The sequence below is a fragment of the Tachysurus fulvidraco genome, chromosome 13 (assembly GCF_022655615.1).
Source record: "Tachysurus fulvidraco isolate hzauxx_2018 chromosome 13, HZAU_PFXX_2.0, whole genome shotgun sequence".
Classification (NCBI taxonomy): Eukaryota; Metazoa; Chordata; class Actinopteri; order Siluriformes; family Bagridae; genus Tachysurus; species Tachysurus fulvidraco.
The window spans coordinates 6,763,389-6,783,097 of record NC_062530.1 but is presented as its reverse complement, the minus strand read 5'-3'; the positions used below and the strand labels follow the sequence as shown (position 1 = coordinate 6,783,097).

The following is a 19,709-nucleotide window of genomic DNA, read 5'->3' as shown; positions in this document are numbered from 1 at the left end:
CCAAACCCACATGGCCCTGTGTGAAAAAGTTTTTGCCCCCTAAACCTAACTGGTTGGGCCACCCTGAGCAGCAAGAACTGTAATCAAGCGTTTGCGATAAATTGTAATGAGTCTGTTACAGCACTGTGGAGGAATTTTGATCCACTCATATTTGGCAATTCACCCACATTGGAGGGTTTTCGAGCATGAACCACCACAGCATCTTAATAGGATCAGGTCAAGACTTTGACTAGGCCACTCCGAAGTCTTCAATTTGTTTTTCTTTAGCCATTCAGAGGTGGACTTGCTGGTGTGTTTTGGATCATTGTCCTGCTGCAGAACCCAAGTTTGCTTCAGCTTGAGGTCAGGAACAGATGGACCGACATTGTATTTCAGGATTTTTTTGGTAAACAGCAGAATTCATGGTTCCATTTATCACAACAAGTCTTCCAGGTCCTTAAAAATGCAAAACAGCCCCAGACCATCACACTACCACCACCATATTTTACTCTTGGTATGATGTTTTTTCTAAAATGCAGTGTTACTTTTATGCCAGATGTAATGGGACACACACCTTCCAAAAACAACTTTTGACTCATCAGTCCTAGGAGTATTTTCCCAAAAGTCCTGGGGATCATCAAGATGTTTTCTGGCAAAACTGAGACAAGCCTTTGTGTTCTTTTTGCTCAGCAGTGGTTTTGGAACTCTCTTTCTTAGGGTTTGTTTGATGATCTGAAACATTAAAGTGTGAAAATGTGCAAAAATATAAAAAATCTGGAAGGGGCCAACACTTTGTCACGCCACTGTATGTAGAATATATTTAAAGTGTGTTTTTTTGCTTCAATTAATAATTAATTTAGCGCTATAAGATGATACCCATTTATTAATGCCCAGAAAATTAATAATTAAAAAACTGTAACAATATAATGGTTAGTGCTGATTTAATCAGGACAGGTTTTGTGGGAGTAAATGACTGTTAAGGTGGAATTATTCTTAGCAAACCGACTCCACTGGCTCTACAGGGACAGGGAGTGAAACCCAGCAGTGAACTCACTGTTCCAGCCTGATTCACCATCCGTTTCCTCCCTCTTCAGTTTACAGAACTGCAGAATCGTCCCATCCCACACACACACACACACACACACACACACACACACACACACACACACACACTCCTATGAACTGCCTTCATGATAAACTTCCAATGAACCACTAAACCTAATCCCACTGTCAAAGGAAAAAAATCATCTTTTTATCATTCAAATGCAAACAAATGTACCCACACCATCCAAATGTTCATGTTTACTTTGTTATTATGGCTATATTTGGTGTCCATCAATAAAGTAAAGCAGGATTTTAAGCATATTGTGTGTGTGGGTGGACGGACGGGTGTTTTGTGTTTATGCAGCGAGTGCTTGATGGTCTGTAAATTGGATGTACATATTGAATCACAGTTTAGAGTTTGGAGTGCGGTTTGGAGTGAGGTTTTGTCTAAAACATATATTTATGACCAAATTAATGATGCCTTTGTCAGGGAAACAGTTTTATTTTCAGTATTGATTAAATTGTAATTTGTTAAAATATTTACCCTCATACACTTTCGGGTTAAGGTCCATTTTTTGGTTTCTTTTTTCTAATTATCCGTTTGCATCACGTCCTATTTACACATCATTATAAGGAGATATTCATGCAATTCAATGATTAACTCACACAGCAGCTGGTATGTGCATGGCCAGCCATGCAAAAAGGACACAAAACCAGGCAAGAAGACCTCAAATACACCTTGCCTTAAGTAAAGGAAAGTTAAAGTTTTGCCTGCATGCGCAGTTCTGCTAATCTGTCACGTCTTTCCTGCATGCGTCTGAGCCTTGCCTCCGGTCAGCTTGCCTTGACTTGTTGCAGCAGGTCGAGGAAAGCCACGCAGTGCAGAACAATCTGGCAGCAACTTGCCTTCTTAAAAAGGTGATGAAACTTTTGGTGCGCTGCAGGAACACACCTGCTGAACAGGTTTCAGTGCTTTGTGCCTTAATCTTACTAGATGTTGGGGGTTGTTTCTCACACATATTATCCTGTCTGTTTGGGCAAGGAGAGATTTTACAAGATTTCCTCTTGTGATGTTTAAAATCCCAGGGATTTGAGCGTGCACATGTTTCAACAGGATCTTTCCATGTTTGTTTTTATTAGTTAAATCTAGTAGTTTAAAAAAGCAGATCCTTTTTGGGTCCTTATGGAAAAATCACATCCACTTTACATGTTATTATGTAAGTAATATATGATTACATGTGAATAAAAAAAAAGTGAAAGCAAATTTCAAACTTTTGTCCTAAAATTGCATGTGTAAACTGTGTAAAAAATAAACGCCATTTGAATAATATGAGATAAATGAAATCATGTGTCCTGCATGTATAAATTAATGTGGAAATAAATGAATCATGGAAAATAAAACGATAAAATTACAAGCATGAACTGATAGTAAATCAGTCACATTCTAAAAATAAATTCGAATAAAAATCTTGAATTCTTTCTTTTCATTTTGCAAAATAAATCATGTAAAATTCACATGTAGAAATAAATCAATCTGCACGTTTTAAAAAAAGTCCCGTGCGGAAATAAATAAACTTCCAATGTCAGACTTTCACATGAAAATATTAAATATAAAATCATGTGTATAAATAAATGAATAAAAAAATCATGTGGAAAAAAAGAACTAAAAAAACAAACCATAAAATAAAAAATAAAAAAAATAAAGTAAAAAAACTAATTTGAATAAATGAGAAATTAATGAGTGGTTAAAAAAAATCATGTGAAAATGATTGTCACATGTAAAAACAAAATATGTGAAGGTGAATGAATCAAGTGGGGAAAAAAGAACATACACTTCATATGAAAATGTGAAAATAAAAACATGAGGACCATGTGTAAATGTTTCTGTAAATTAATGGTGTAAATCCCCTGTTACATTTAATCTTCATCTTTTTTTATTGTGTCTAATTGTGTTTATTTCTGCTTGTATTTTTGCTAACTATAGCTTGACTGGCAGCTTATGTAGCACTTACTTAAACCTCCTCTTAATGTCTTAATGAATGAGTCGTCTCGTTTAGGTGACTGTCGAGAAACAGCTTGCGTATATTTGGATACAGTGCTGTTAACATTTGCATTAGAGTTTATGGACTGTGGCAAGGTTGTTAGTGCCAGCCAGAACAACTAAAGTCTCATCTCCTGGGATTTTCACACAGTCTCTAGAGTTTACCCAGAAAGGTGAAAGAAAACAGTCCCTTAAGCAGTTCTGTGATAACCTGGAAACACTTTGTTGATGAGAAAAGTCAGATCAGAATTACCTGTCTGGATCGAGCTGACGGAAAGTTTACGATTATTAAAATTACTCCATACAACCATGGTGAGTAGAAAAGCATCTCAGAAAGCAGGACATTTTGAACCTTGAGGTGAATGAACTACAGCAGGAGAAGATCACATCGATGCCACTCCTGTCATGGATGGAGATGGAGCTACGGCTACAGTGGTCATAACCGGACAGCTGATTGTCATGTCTAATCTTCAACTGTCTAGATTCAGTATTCAGCGATAGTATGTCATTAATAATTACATTGATTGCAAACGGTATTTAGTGTGGTGGAAATGTAATCAGAAACGTGTTTAATGTTCTTTTATGTTTTACAGGTTCTTCTGTAGCACTGAAATTATGCATTGTGCCAGAGCCAAAGTTTGTGAAAAAGGGATTTATAAGTTAATGGGAATCAAGCTAAACAAGCTAAAAAAAAAAAAGTGGCAGATCCAGTATACACAGTGTCCAGACTGAAAAAGTCCCTCAGGTGGGATTGGCTCAGGAAGACAAGAATTAGATATCTGAGACGAAATACCTGAGGCTAACACCTGGCCTTTTTCAGCAAGCTGCCATTCTGCACTGACCAAAACACACAATTAAACACTCCCTAAGACACTGAAGACTCCTTACATATGTGTTAATAAACATCTAACAAAAAGCTACAAATAAACAATTTAACAAATTAATCTCATAATTATCAGTCATAAATTATGCCTGTTTTACAAGTGAATTAGTTGGTACTATACAAACAATATTAGCCAGAACTATTTTTTGAGCTGCTGTTATAGAAAAACACTTTCAAATCAATTTAAATCGCACATACATTTTGAAATATCACAGTTGCTTGTTAAAGTATTACTATTACATTTTTAATGAATGCTTTATCAACTGAGACCAGAGACATGTCTACTGACCTGTAGATGGCACACATGCACACATGCCACTGCTTCTCCTGGAATTGTAATGCTGGGAAATTAGCAATTATACCAAATTAAATACAGACAATGCATTTAATTTGTTTTAACTGCTCATCTGAACAGCATTACAACTTTTAATACTTCTTTATGACTTAAAACAACCACAAAACAAATACAACAATATTAACCGCCAAATCACTGACGGTTTTAAACAAATATGCAGGATATTTAGCATATATTTAACATAACAGTACTCAACATGTATACAGAGAGTCGTAATATTGTGCATAAAAATTGAGCTTATAATTAGTGGGTTTTAAGTGTGTCATTAATCCTGGGTGTACTTGGTGAAAGTAGATTCCCCTGAAAGGCTGAGATGATCAATTCAATGCCGTATTGACCTACTGATGGTGTTCCCCCTCCCCTTAGGACAGCATGGTGGGTGGTCCAGCAGTGATCAGAGAGACTACAGGCCTACATGGACACTCTAGCACAATTAAAGGACTTTAATGAGCTTTAAAATGTGGAACCTAGCATCCACTCATAAAAGCATGTACCCTTGGTCATTAGTATAATCATAGCAAATCATGTAGGAAATTTGTATTGTCTGCATGTCAAAAAGAAAGAAAGAAAGAAAGAAAGAGCAGATTAAGAAGAGGAAGTGTGAGAAACCACTCGCTGCTGCTAATCATGGCTCCACAACATCCACAGTATGAAGATACAGTACATGAGATTACTGTGGATGGTACCACTGAGAAACCAGGAAGATGGCTTTGGTCTGCAATCGATATGAACAGACTAGGTACAATGGCTTAGGACTACAATTTGATAGCTTTAAGACCGCCATGAACAGTTTTGCATTCAAGTCTTTATCTGTAAACTGTTGACAACTTCAACAAATTAGACTTCATTAGAATGAATTACCTGGTTGTACAATTGAAAAATGAATGAATGAATGAATGAACGAATGAATGAATGAATGAATGAATGAATGAATGAATGAATGAATAGTTATAAAAGCTACAGTATATTACAAAAAGGTTGACATTTTGTCTGTAAACTTAACCTGATAGTATTCTTACACCCTGACTTATTTGTACTAGCACAGGATGTCTGTAAATGTAAAATTATACAAAAACTATATAACTATATAATTATTCAATGCAATTAAATACACCAAAAAGGCATTGAAGTCATGTGTTTTTGAGAGTGTATTACTTTTTAGAGTGACTGAACAAAGGGATAAAAAGTCAAAATCATTTTTCATTTAGATACTTCGTGCTCATGATCCATCCCGATGTGGACTAAATGATTTCTCAGTGAAAAGCAAAAGGATGATTTGCATATGAATACGAATTATGGGAACTGCACAAGCACTGTTTAGAAAAGGAAAACTTAGTTTCTTCTTCTTCTTTTTCTTCTTCTTTTATTACAGCAAATTAAAGTTTTATATTTTAAAGTTTATTTCTGTTTTGAGATCAAATTTATGAATATAAGATCATTTTATTTATCTAATCAAAACACCTATGTGTAGAATTTAACTTAGACCTTCAGGGGCATCTCATGCAGGTTAAATACACTGATGTATTTTCTATGCTTGTAGATTTAGAGGATTATTTTTGTTTTTGTTTTCTTTTACTTTATTTTCTTTAGAGTTGACACCCTAGACAGCTGTTAAATGTTAAAAAAGAAATAGGGAGTTTATTATGACACATATAGTGATGTTAATTACATTGTCATGGGATATTTTATATATATATATATATATATATATATATATATATATATATATATATATATATATATATATATATATATATATATATATATTCTTTCTTTACCAAATTGCAGATAATTGCAAGTAGTATTCTGAGATCTGACCTGTCCATGATGCCTACAGCATTTTCTCCAATTCTCACCAATCATAAAAAGAGTCGATTCTCTTATTGCAGCCATGGTAAATTTAGAGTCGACTCTAAAGCAGTAAAATTGATTCGGTTCACTTTTGCTATCCAACAAAGCAAAATAACAAAATGATGAGATTTATTAATATTTCACATTTAATTTGACACGATCTACTTTCTTGACACGTGCCTCGGAGAATTTAGAATGTCTAAAATGATGGTGTGGAGTAAATAAAATGTTGGAATCGACACAAGGACACGCCGTGACTCCTCCCTCTGTGACTCATTGAACACGTGACGCAGAAAAAGTTCGATGTCCTGCCCCAAAAGTTACCGAAGAACTTCAGAGGAAAAAAAAGTTTGGTGAGTGAATGCGCAGTGATTTTCAGGGCTTAGAAAACGCTTTGCAAATGTCTCTGAAATCCATACTACACTTATTGGAAAAGGTGTCCAGGTTCCAGCTTAAAACTTTTTGAAACTTCGATTCCTGGAGGCTTTTGTTTTCTTCGGGAAAGTTTGGGAAGATATGCGCGTTTCCACACTGGTCAGTGGGTCCTGGCCAAGCGGAAAAACAACCCATCTCCTCTTATTTATCTTCTCCAGGCTTGGATAGCGAGTTTCCTTCAGTATTTGGATGCGTAGTGTGACGTGTGGATGAGTTTAGACGCGTTCAGATTCGTGCGTTTGGGACTTTTTACGCGCACTTGACGCGTCTTGAGCGCTTGGGTCAGATACGTGATTACTGTTTATGATAGACTTTTTTTTTTTTGAGTCTTTGCCTGTTGAATTGAACTGAAAGAAAGCATGGACCCGAGCCAGCATAACCCTCCAGCAGGACACCAGGTGGTCCATGTCCGTGGAGACTCGGAGACGGATCTGGAGGCGCTCTTTAACGCCGTGATGAACCCCAAAAGCGCCGTTGTGCCTCCATCCGTGCCAATGAGGTTGAGGAAGCTGCCAGACTCCTTCTTTAAACCACCAGAGCCTAAATCTCACTCCAGACAGGTAACATACACGATGGCACACTTCTACACAAATGCGCATATATTACAATACAATATTTTGCCTTTGTAGATAGCAGTTTATTTTTAGACTAAATTCCTTCTATAGGAAGTTTCTTTTATAAGAAAGTGTGTTGTAAAAACTTCACACGTCTTCGTTTCGTGCATTAACATCAAAATAAATTAGTATGTTAATGAATCGTAAAATTGTTATATTTGTGTCAGAAGTTTTTTCCTCCTGCAGAACTACACACACACACACACGCGCCTTCACTAAACGCGCATGCGCAGATGATCTCGGCTCCTTTAATCATTGCAATTCAATCCCAAGTGGTTCCCGACTTCCTACATAAACTGCACACACTACATACACACCCAGGATATGGAATATAGCACTTTTAAACACAAACGCGCTATAAAAAAAAAACATTGTAAATAACATTGTCTTTCCAACTTCTTACTATTTCTAAACACATTATTGCTACATTTTCTGTCTGTTTAGGTTTTTAAACAACATTGAACATTTTATTCCACGTCACTAACTTGGAAAGGGTTTGACTGGAAAGCTTTTCTGCTTTTATGCTGTGTTCACTAATTTTGAACACATTATTGGGAATCTGTATTTTATACAATTTATCGTTCCTTCACTCAGTGCGCATGCGTCGCAGCTCTTCTCCACTCCTATGGTTCAATCCCAAATAACTTTTTATTTTCTACCTAAAGTGCACTCGCTTAAGTACAGGCATGGGATCTGAAACGACGCTTTTTACACCCTATCTAGTGCACTAGGTACTCTATTGGACGCCGTTTCAGAGATTCGGCCACAGAGTTCTTTGAGCTTTCCCAAACCAGGCCTCTGGTGTTTCCTGTCTTACTCCAGCCAGACTAGGCCAAATTAAAGGGAGGGTGATGAAAGGGGTTGGGGATATTTACCCTTGATCTTATCTCAAATGTTAAATAAGTTCATGTATACACTTTGTCAAAAGGCACTTTCTATTGTGTGGAATCTTTTATGTTAACCTCTAGTTTTGTTCACATTTGGCCTGTATTTCATTCTGTTCTGAATGGTCTGAATTGCACCAGATTCTGCCTATTCATATTATAAGTCATGTGACTGACCCGCTGATCTCGTACACATCCGTTCTTCCTCATCTTAATCTCTTTCAATAGCAGTGTGACTCACAGTGTCTTGTGAGTCACTTCACTTCCACTCACACTGACCTTTTTTTTTTTTTTTTTTTCCTTTTAGCAAATGTTTAGCCCTTCTACCTGCCTGTGTCATTAACCCCCACGTCTCTGTGGTAGGTAATGATTTCATGTTGTGCTACTTGTGTTTTCTTCTTCAAGGCGAGCACAGATGCAGGCACGGCTGGCACGCTTACTCCACAGCATGTCAGAGCACACTCCTCGCCTGCTTCCCTGCAGCTGGGTGCCGTCACTTCCGGCACGATGAGCACCCTGACCCCGGCAGGCACCTCCCCACAGCACCTGCGCCAACCCTCATACGAGATCCCTGATGATGTGCCCCTGCCTCCAGGATGGGAGATGGCCAAGACCCCATCTGGCCAGAGATACTTCCTTAAGTGAGTGGTTTACAGTGATGCTTTTTATCTGATTTTGCAGGCTTTGTGCTCACTTCCTGATGGCCAGTATGTTGATATGATAAGGTTATTGTGATGAATATAATAACTTTTTTTCATATTCACATTTTCAAAACCTGTTTTTGTACTTTTATCTCCTTTTATCTACTTTATCTAAAAAATCTTAGCAAAAATAAATGCATTGAGATATATTGTTTATTCCTTGTGTTTACAATAATATATCAAAGTTCTTAGTAAACTACATGCCATGTTGGTCACCTCTGCTTTCGAGTAGAATTGAGTAGGTTGAGCTTTCAGATGTGTTTTTGTTTTTCTTTCACACATCCAGATCCAGAGTGGGATGAGCTGTCGGGTGTGGGTGTGTGTGTGTGTAGGTAGATAGGTGGGTGAGTGATTAAGTGTAAAACTGAAAGCCCAAGCTGACCTCTTGCTGACAATTCCAATGATTCATCTTCTCTGATTTCTATTTCCACGATCACTCATAGGCCGTATCACAATAACTGCAAAATAGTTGTTGTTTTTTTCAAACCTTGAGAGAATCAAAAACTGCTTTTTTCCAAGAAGTACACATCTTACACGGTTATCTTTGTACAAATTAAGCAACACTGGAATCCGGTGGAGGTTACGCTGCCTAGTGAATGGAATTTTTCTTAAGAGTCTAAAATTGCTGACCGAGAAATGCCTGCATGTCATCCATCTTGGAATAAGTCAGCTTGACACCATCTCATTTGTAACGACCAATCACAGGCTTGTCGTATGGCGTCTTCGTCCACACAGAGTTTACACGGCTGCCACGTGAACGGCACGGCGAGTGAAGCTTCCGTGGCTGGAGGTGTTCCAGATTCACGAAAACTCTTTGTATGATACACTACAGCTGTAAACACATTATATTACTAACCCTGCTGCCACATGTGTAACTATCAAATGCACAGCAGCATGGTATTGCTGACCAGAAACCTAAATGAAACTACTTTCTATTTCACCACATGCTCAATTATTTACGCATTTCTTTATTTGGCTCGGCATGCTTGTGTTCCTCGTAGCCATGCCCTCTCTAACTACATCATGATAAGCGCTGGCTGTGTAAAAGATGAAAAAAAAAAACGAAGGAGCGAAAGAAAATTGGTGGGATTCAGACTCATTGTTTTCGTTTGGTTCGTTCTATAAACAAGGATGCACCAGTAGGAACATATCGTGAAAATTTTCTAACTTTAAGACACCGAATCACACGACATGTTAATATTATTTACAATAACAATATTAAGTAAGTTAGTACTAGAAGTAATACTGTCTATAACAGTGAATAATCCAGTAGTGGCTTGTTTCATTCAGTGCTCATGTGATGGAGTGTATCACTACGTCTGAACTGCCACGAAAATTGTTAACGGGCATACACACTACTTCGAATTTCTAGATGTCTGTAAACACACAGCTGCATTGCGATAGGTCAGAACTTTTCTGCTAGTCTCACTACTTAGGCTTCCTGTGTGTGTGTGTGTGTGTGTGAGGATCATGTTTCAGATGGGAACAAAGGACTAGTGTAGCCACCAGAGTGAGTGCAGGATAGAGGCCTGCTAAACTCATCTGGGCATGGGGTTGCAGCAGGAAATCTTATGGTTTTTTTTGTTTTGTTATTATTTTTCTCTCTCTTTCTTTCTCTCTCTCAAGAACACTGGTATTTTTTTTTTAAACAGCAAGGCTTGGTTATGGTTACTGCCCGTACTGCTCAGTGTAGTTTCATATAAGCTGCCCAAAAAAAAAAAAAAAAAAGATTTCAACGAGTGCAGAACATCTCCACGGGACGTCCGCTCTTATTTATATTTTTTTGCACGTAAAGTTAATCGTCGGTTTGAAAATTTGGCGAGCCATCTGACCAGCCGGTTCTGGCCGAACGTGATTACACTCAGATTTACTGGGATACAAAGGAGAGCTTTTGAAGCCCAGATGTTTTGGAGGAGAAACATCTGGAGGACATCTGCCTCATTTGGAGTAGTTCCTTTAAAAGGGGAACAGGGGGGAAAGGCAGGGGGGTAAAAAACACAAAACGAACGGCTGGAAATTTTCCCAAATCTTAGCGCATCAGACGTTGACGAGGGTTTAACGTCTGCACACTCGGCTCGAAAAATGGTGTGTGAGGAAAAACGTGAGGTTCACGGGAACCATATTTAAAAGGGTCTCTGACGAGCGTACACTCTCTCACACACTCTCTCTTTCTCACACACACACACACACACACACACGGGGAGTCCCCTGTCTGTGTGTGGGCATTGTTTGATCTCTATACACTGTCTCTTTGGGTGTCTGAATGCACAAGTGAGCGTCACAGAGCTGAGCCAGCCCCCCGTGTGCGTTCCCCTTCTTTCTCCGTTCCACTCCTTTTGTCTGGCAGCGGAGAGAGATGGGAGCTGCGTTTGCTTCATCTCTCTGTTTGCCGTTGACCTCGGCTCTGTTTGTGCTTTACTTTCCCACAGGGCACCGATTCGGTTTGTCAACAGCTTTGTCGTTTTTCCGCAGTGTCTGCACCCATGTGACCTCTGTGAAACTGGAAAGGGGAGAAAAGATGGAAAGTGTTTTAACTGTTTGTTTGTTTGTTTTCTGGGCTCTGCGAGCTCATGTATGTGGAAGAGGGTTGAGAGCACTTTCCTCTGAATGTGTTACTCTGCCCTGTGATGCAGCATGAGCAGCAGTTTGTTGATAAAAAGCTTGGCATTTTAAGCACATGTTTGGTCCAACCGTCTCGAGTTGGTCATTTCGGTAAAAGGGGGGGAAATACGGCAAATAATAACACTAAAAATAATGACAATGTTAAAAAACCATTAGGTGATATGATGTTATACCATTGTTGCCTTAGTCTAAATGTATACTTTATTATACCGCTTGTAAATACCTGTTAAGTGAATTTATTATTTGTTTGATTTCAGAAACCACACACACACACACACACACAGAGACAGACAAACACACAAACCCAAATGGAAACTAAACATGATTCAAGTGGATTTGCTAGAATAAATCTGAGCATTTGAGCTATATATGTCGTGGACAATCCATTATTGCGTCATCCCATATCCTTCTGATCGAGGTTGAGGACAAGCATTAATAATGAAACAAACTTTATATAGAATTTTTTTAAATCAAACATTCATAAAATTTGGAACATTGCTTTGTTGTTAGCAGCTAAATGTTACATTTTAAATCGTACATTTTTTGCAAATTTTAAAAAATTTATATTACAGATATTGCAAATTATATTACACATTTTTACATTACTGAAACATTTTCAGACATCTGTTACTTATAGTAATAATGAAGTCTGTATTATTGAAGCAGTAATATTGTTTGTTTTTTAATTTTGCGACTTGAATTGAAAAGTTGGACACGGCAGTAGTGTGTGTGTGTGTGTGTGTTTGTGACTGCACTCTGCTCTTTGATGTCTTGAACACCATTCAGGATGAGTTCTATTTGTGGCTCGGCCGCGTGTGAGTCACGCAGCCTTAGTGACTTGAATCAGGACTGCCAGCTTTCCGTTTCAGCATGAATGGAAGTGCGGATTGTGACGCAGCCTTGACGCAGGCTTAACGGAGTACAAGTGATTCCGAGAGCAAAAACAGAACGATAGTGAACAGAAAAAGGCCTGGGTCTTTTTATTCTTATTTAGTGTAACTGTGAAGATCAGTCGCTTCCAGGCACCAACAGCAGATAAGCTGACGTCTGTGTCTACTTCGGCTACAGCAGTGGATAGCAATGAAAGCTTAACAGCTTCAGGGGACACCGTTTGACCCTGAGCCTAGCTTATGGTGTGGAGTTTTGCATGTTCTCATCTATCTAGTTTCCTCCTGTCTCTTAAAGTCCATTAGTAGGTGGATTGGTGTCTCTGAGTTTGCCTCTAGGTCTGAATGCACATGTGTACCTTGTGATCCCCCAGCATCCCATTCTGGGTTTATACAGATTTACTTTAGATGAAAAACAAGCAAAAAATGTTTTCTTCTCGTCCTCCTAGAATTCGCTTGTTAACACTTTTTGGCAACTTTGCAGTGGATTGTTAATAAACAGAAGATAATGTATTTTGATTTCAGCATAGGTCAAAGTTCAAACCTTTCTCAGTTTTAATGCTGGTCCTGGTGTTAATTCTCTCTGTGATTGAGATTAGACACCCAACAGATACCCAGGACCTTTGGATGCCGAGATGAAAGCATCTGTATAACGTAATAATCAGCCGCAGGTTTCTGTTTGCCTGAAAGAGATAAGGGGAAGTGGATTATCAGCTTCCTTTCTTCTTCTTCTTTCTCTCTTTTTTTCCCCTCTCTCCCCACTTGTCTGCCAGCTTCCATTATAAGCCCCATTGAAGAGAAGGGTGGGAAAAGGTCAACACGCTATGTTGACCTGTCCCTTTTTTTCCCCTCCTTTTCCCCAAGCAGTTTGCTGTAAGCTTTGATTTATCCCAGGGAGCAGGGGGGTGGGGGGTCGCCTTGTTTAGTTCTCGCCTGCCTGTTTAGAGATCGTTTTGGGTGGGAGAGATGGACCCCCACTCTCCTCACCTCAAAAAAACGGAGGGGGAAAAAGGGCAAAAGTGCTCGGGCCAGGGTCATAAACTAATGAAGGCCCCTAATTTAGAGACCGTGGCCAAATAGATAGGCTAATAAGGGCATCGGTGGTAGTATTAAAACCAGAGCGGGCTGTTCTGATAAGAATCACGCTTGCCCTTAACACCCCCACCTCCAAACCCAACGGTTCTTAATCAGTCCACAAAAAGGTGTGACTTGTACAAGCTTGTAGATTGAAGTGATGGGCTAAATGAGGCCAAAACATGGCGAAATAGTTTCCAGCCTTCATGTAACCATATGAAAGGAATAAAAGCATCAAATAATTGTTAACAAGCTCCTGGGTCAATATCCAAGCAAGCAAACTGAAGCTTCCCTTCCCTAAATCCCTTGCTGGAAGGATCTGCCATCTTGTAAGGTGTCTCACATGTGAGCCTGCGAACTAAAAGATTGAGTCTTCTGTCAAGTAGGTGAGGATGACGTGGCTGTAGAGGGTAAACTGTGAGAGGAGTGTTTTTTTAATTAGCACGACTCGGTGATCTCTTATCCATTAGGCCACCAACGCAGTGGCCACAAAAGCCATAAAAGTAAAATGGCTCCCTTATTTCCTCCCAGAGTCGTTAACATTTGGACTTTTGTTCACCGAGGAAATGCAGAAGCTGCTAAAACCTGCAAACCGGGAAAAGGTTAGTGTGTCGCTCGAAGGATTCCCCACCGGGTCGGTGTGCAAACTCGTTACTCGACGTCAGGCCGTGCTTTTTAGAGCTTCATCGCAAATGGTTTGCCTCAAGCTATAAACACAGACACGCATATAGAGGTGAAGTGAAGTTTGCGATATTACCAGAGGCACTTAAACTGAGGTTTCTTAGTAAAGTTGCTCTCACACCCAAATTCAGCACTAATAACAGAATATCCATTCACTCAAAGTCCACTGAAACATCATTTAATCTTTTTCCAATCTTTAGTTTCAGTTTTACATTCTTTCAGATTCCCATTGTTGCTTGACAGGAGTGGAACCGACACGGTCTTCTGCTATTGTAAGCCTTGTGTCTCAAGATTCCTTGTGATTCATGTTCTGGAATTGCTTTCTGCTCATCACTGTTGTAAAGCGTGATTATTTTAGTTCTCATACTATTCTTTTCATCTCGAAGGTCTCTGATCGTTCTCTTTCGAGGCCTCTTATACAGTAGGTCTCTCATCTGCTGTTCACTGGATCTGTCTCTCTTTTTTTTTTTTTTTTTTCTAACCAAAAATAAACAGTTTTTGTAAATTTTGACAAAAACGTGTCACATTTTTAAAGATTTTTGTAAAGCGCCTGCAGGTATCTATCCACATTATTTTATGCTTTGCTCTGCTACCACACGATTGGATCGTTGCGTGGCCGGCAAGTGTGTGGCCGTTACAATTGTGGCAAGTTGATTTGCTTTATTAGATTCTATTGATAGTTCATAAATATTGCCAATGCTAATTTTGTATATAAACCATTTAAAAAAGATTTTAAGCATCGCTGATAGCACATGCAGAATATTCAAGTAGTGTAATTACTAAAAGCTGAATGCTGTGTGGTTGGTCACTGAGCAGTAAACCATCTGCAGCTCTGTCCCCGGCTCCATTTGGAGCTTGTTTGTGTGGCCACTTAAACGGGAAAGTGTGAGGTTGTTAATGCAAATGGGACCAGAGTAAGCAGAAACTCAGCCCAACCACAAAACCCTATAACAATATGAACTCCATGACTCTGATTGAAAAGGCTGTTCCCTAGAAGGACAGTTCTTTCCGGAGTCTCGATATACTGTAGCATAGGATCCTGCTACACAAGGTCATTTTTTTGAGCATGTTGCATTTACAGAATGGTACGAAGGCTGTACGTTCAGACACCACTGGCTGAAAAACCCTGTTTAATAAAGCTAATAAACTATCAGATGCTGGCAAATTGATGCAACCCTTTTTTTTTATGATTGATGTTAATAATTTGCTTTAGGTTATTTAAACTGGCACAGCACAAACACAATGGCACAACCTCTTGGAGCTCACAAGATGTTACAGCCATCCATGATCAGGAATACAAGAGAACAAAAATGGCCAAACTTTTAGTATCGAAGGGATGGCGTTCATCTTCCTTCTTTTGAATCAGAGTAATGCTAACCGATTCGAGAGCTCATGCATGTGGAAGAAGGCGATTCACACGTTCCTTCAGGTGTTCACATGCCCTGATTCGTAGCATGAGCATCAATTTGAAAAATTACACCAGGCGGTTTCTCATGTCTTTGAGGAAGTACATCAACTCAAGTGAAGTCAAGAAGCTTTTATTGTTATTTCAACCATATATAGCTGTTGCAGTACAGAGTGATATGAGACAATGGTGCTACATAAAGCAAAGACAGAGCTAAGGACTTAAGTTAGTAAGTTAAGTAAGGACTTAAGTAAGTGCATGTGTACAACCTGGTGCAAACAGTGCAGGACAAAAGACAGTGAAAACAATACACTACACAAAAGACCGTACACAAAAGCATCACCGACCAGTGTACATACTGTATGTTCTACATTGCATGTGCAGAAATGCTTGAATTAACACATTACTATTATAGCAGCAGTTATATGAGGTATTGTAATGTATTGTGCAAAACAGCATTCGACTGAAAGGTGAAAGTGTGCAGAACAGGCATGCAAACATTTTGAAATGGGTGCTGCTGTGTACATGGATGTATATTGGAAGACTATGTATTTGGTGTAGGTCAGCGCAGTCCATACAGTTGATGTCCGTTTGGGTGTATTGTGCTCGATTCAGTTCAGTTATTAAGGAGTCTGATGGCTTGTGGAAAGAAACTATTACACAGTCTGGCCCTGTGGGCACGAATGCCTCAGTACCTTTTTCCAGACGGCAGGAGGGTGGCAGGAGTGTGCGTGATGCTTTGCGTGTAATGTAAATGTCCAGAAGTGAGACTCCCGATTGATCAGGTGAAGTTCTCCACTAGATAAACACCAAGATATTTGGTTCTCTTGATGATCTCTACAGAAGATCCGTCGAAGTTCAGTGGAGAGCGGTCGCTCTGTGCTCTCCTGAAGTCAACAACCGTCTCTTTAGTTTTATTAACATTCAGAGACAGGTTGTTGGCTTTACACCAGGCAGTTAGCTGTTTCTCCTCTCTGTATGCTGACTTGTCATTCTTTCGATGAGACCCACCATGGTCATGTCATCGTTAAACATGATGGTTCGATCTGTGCATTGCTACACAGTCATGAGTCAGCAAGGTGAACAGTAGTGGGCTGAGCATGCAGCCTTGAGGGGCTCCAGTGCTCAGTGTGGTGGTGCTGAAGATGCTGTTCCTGATCCAGACTGACTGAGGTATGCCAGTCAGGAAGTACAGGATCCAGTTGCAGAGGGAGGTGTTCAGTCCCAGCAGGCTCAGCTTTTCAATCCGGTGCTGAGGGATGATTGTGTTGAATGCTGAACTAAAGTCTATGAACAGCATTTGTACATTATTTGTCTTTATTGTCCAAATGGGTGAGGACTAAATGAAGGCAATGGCATCATCCGTGGAGCAGTTTGGACGATACACAAACTGCAGGGGGTCTAATGATGGTGGTAACTGGGTCATGATGTGTCTCATGACAAGCTTCTCAAAGCACTTCATTACAATGGTAGTCATTGAGGCAGGACACTGTAGGACGATGGTGGTTGTCTTGAGGCACGTAGGAACAACAGCTCTGCAAAGAGAAATGTTGAAGATGTCAGTGAAGAGTTGCCGTTAGTTGCAGCCTCCCCAAAGATGTTCCAGTCAGTGCAATCAAAGCAGACCTGAAGAGCAGAGGACCGATTAACCATTCAGAACCGGTTAAGAGATGATAAACAGTCTGTCGGAGTGAACATTCTGCAGATCGCTAAGAGTTCTTGCACCATTCCATGTTGATGTAAAAACACACACCACCACTGCGAGCTTTACTGCACAGAGCTGCATTTCTGTCAGCAGGAAACAAGGTGAGCCTGTCTAGCTGAGTGGCAGCATCCGGAGATTTGTCGCTGAGCCACGTCTCAGTGAAAACAAATACGCAGCAGTTTCTAAACTCTCGCTGTGTAGTGCATTCGAGTCAGATGTAGTCCAGTGTATTGTCCAGGGAGCAAACATTTGAAGGTAGAATGGACATTAGAGCCAGCCGGCTAGGGTTTGTGTTTAACCTAGCACGGACACCCGCCCACTTACCATGCTTCCGCTTCCTCGAGCAGCGCTTTCAGCATCCCCTCTCCCGGTCACCGGTATCAGGTGATGCCGAGGACTGGAGGCCTGGTCTCTGCAGCAAAGCCTTTCCAACACATCATTGTGCAGGTTGGTTGTTGCATGATTTCTGAACTGTATTTTGGCGGTCTTGTACATAAACACCGCTGTCTCTGTTGTTCTTGTACTAGGAATATTCGGGGTAAAAAAATTTAAAAAAATAGCACTATATTGTAGCCGGAGTGGCCGCTACGTGCTACTGCTGCACCGCCATCTTGGATCATGCTGGTGCCTTCAACCTCTGTTGTGGGAAATGGGCAAATTGGCCAAATTAGGAGGTAAATAGTGCTTGGTTCACTGAACTTCACTGTAGACTCTAATTTGATACTGAATTGTTAACATCTGCAAAAGACACTTTTAAACTAGACATCAATATAGGTCTGGCACATCTGTTATTATGTTGGAAAGGCAGCGTTTTTCATTACAAATACTTTCTCCCTTTGCCAGGTTTCTCAGACATTACTCCTGTGTCATCCTGCTTTATTCTAGAGCCTACTCGCTCTCTTATCAGTGCAGAGTCCATTTCAAACTCTCTCCCACCTTTTAAGACTTGCTCAGTGGATGATGTGAGCACGCCTTCAAAGAGAAACCTAATTTGGGCAAAGGGTCACAGGGTCATGTGGTAATCTTGGCTGATGATGTCCTGCTGATGGAAACCCTCGGATTCTCAGGCCTTCACTTGCTGGGGTGTTAGGAAAAGGAAAGCCTTGTTCCTCAAAGAGCTTTTGTAGGTAGCGGGGAGGCTTCTCAGAAGTTGGGAGAAATTGTAGGCTCCGTCTGTCCGCAAGGGCTATTTCATGCTCTGTTATTTTCTTCTGATTCACAGCCGAAAACAGGACACAGTGGTCAGAACATTTGAGGGCTGGTTTAGATCATCATGAATCAGAATCAGAGGAGAATAGATCTTAATTAAAAAGTGAGTGATTTGCTCAGGCTGAACATGGATAGAGTCAGCAAGGCTCGTAATCTACTTAAAGTATATCCATTTAGTGTTTACCAAAAAAAAAGTAAATTTGAAAGTTATTTTTAGCAGTCTCATAATCTGCCCCCTCCCTCCCCCTCAGTAACACCCCATTACCCCACCCATTCTGCCCCTTTCTGTTATAAATAACAGCAGCACAATAAACAGGATCCTGATAATTGGGCCATCAATCAGAGCTGTATTTAGTGCCTGGGTGGGTCCAGTCCCAATCCTGTGAGCTCACTACCCCCCACAATCCCCAAGAGCTCCCTCAGCTTACTGATTTCCTTAGCAAAGGCCATGGTGATGACATCTGGAAAGAGGACCTAAAAAAGACCCCCCCTTCCTCCATCTTTTCCACTGCCCAAGCCCCTAAAAAAAAAAAACTGCTCTAGGGTTTGATCTCTCACTCAATCTCCGTTTGAGACAGTCGTGGGGTCAAGGCTCTCTTTCTGTGTCCCACTTGCTCTTTTCGAGGCCTGTGAAAAGAGAAACGGACCACACATCTTTGAGATGTTGACATAGTGTTGTCATCGTGTAGCTAAAGAAACCATCAAGAAGCTACCCGTCAACCTCTGTACTGCAAAATTCAACCAGATGTAGTGTGCAGTAAAAGTTGCCTCAAAAACAAATAAAAGTTATTTCGATATTCCTTAGATGGACATTGGTCCTTTTTGGAAGTCTGTATGAGTCCTATAATAGTTTTCTTCTAGAATGACAAACCAAAGAACTGTTCAGCTTGCAGGATCCATTTCTTATGGGGAAATGTCAAAGGTCCTTTGCAGTTTGAAGTTTTCAATATAACCAGTGCATTGAATGAGACTGCTGCTCACAGTTGTAAATTAGGACTAAAACATTTTGGGTGGACATTTTAGGCTTTAAAATTGCTAGTTGTTCCTGTCACGGTATGTCCGTGGCATGACTTAGCACATGATAATTTGTCATTTTTATTCCGTTTTGAGATGCTTCTAGCCTACACAGTCAACTCCATCGTGTATTGTCTAAGATTATAGTGTACACTCTCATAAATCTTTCTAAATGTGTCTCTATTGTGTACTTGGACAGACTCGGATGCACTAAATATGGAGATTTGAGTTCCGTACTTTAATCCGTCTCTCGTTTACATTTTTCAGTCTAGAAACTGGCCAACCATCCTCTGCAGTTCTTCATCGATTAGGCTGTCATTACCAA

The 19,709-nt window shown here is 40.0% G+C and overlaps 1 protein-coding gene across 2 annotated transcripts in view; it reads left to right on the top strand.

Annotated features, from left to right (window-relative positions):
* The first annotated feature begins 6,397 nt into the window (after window positions 1-6,397).
* yap1 (Yes1 associated transcriptional regulator) overlaps window positions 6,398-19,709 on the top strand; it is a 34,620-nt gene continuing 21,308 nt past the window's right edge. Inside the window, exons 1-2 of one of the 2 annotated variants that reach the window (XM_027139163.2) lie at window positions 6,398-7,148; window positions 8,492-8,727. In XM_027139163.2, the coding sequence (XP_026994964.1) occupies window positions 6,948-7,148; window positions 8,492-8,727 (437 nt within the window). In that variant the 5' untranslated portion in view covers window positions 6,398-6,947. The remainder of the gene's footprint in view (window positions 7,149-8,491; window positions 8,728-19,709) is intronic. The other variant, XM_027139077.2, reaches the window with a different exon arrangement.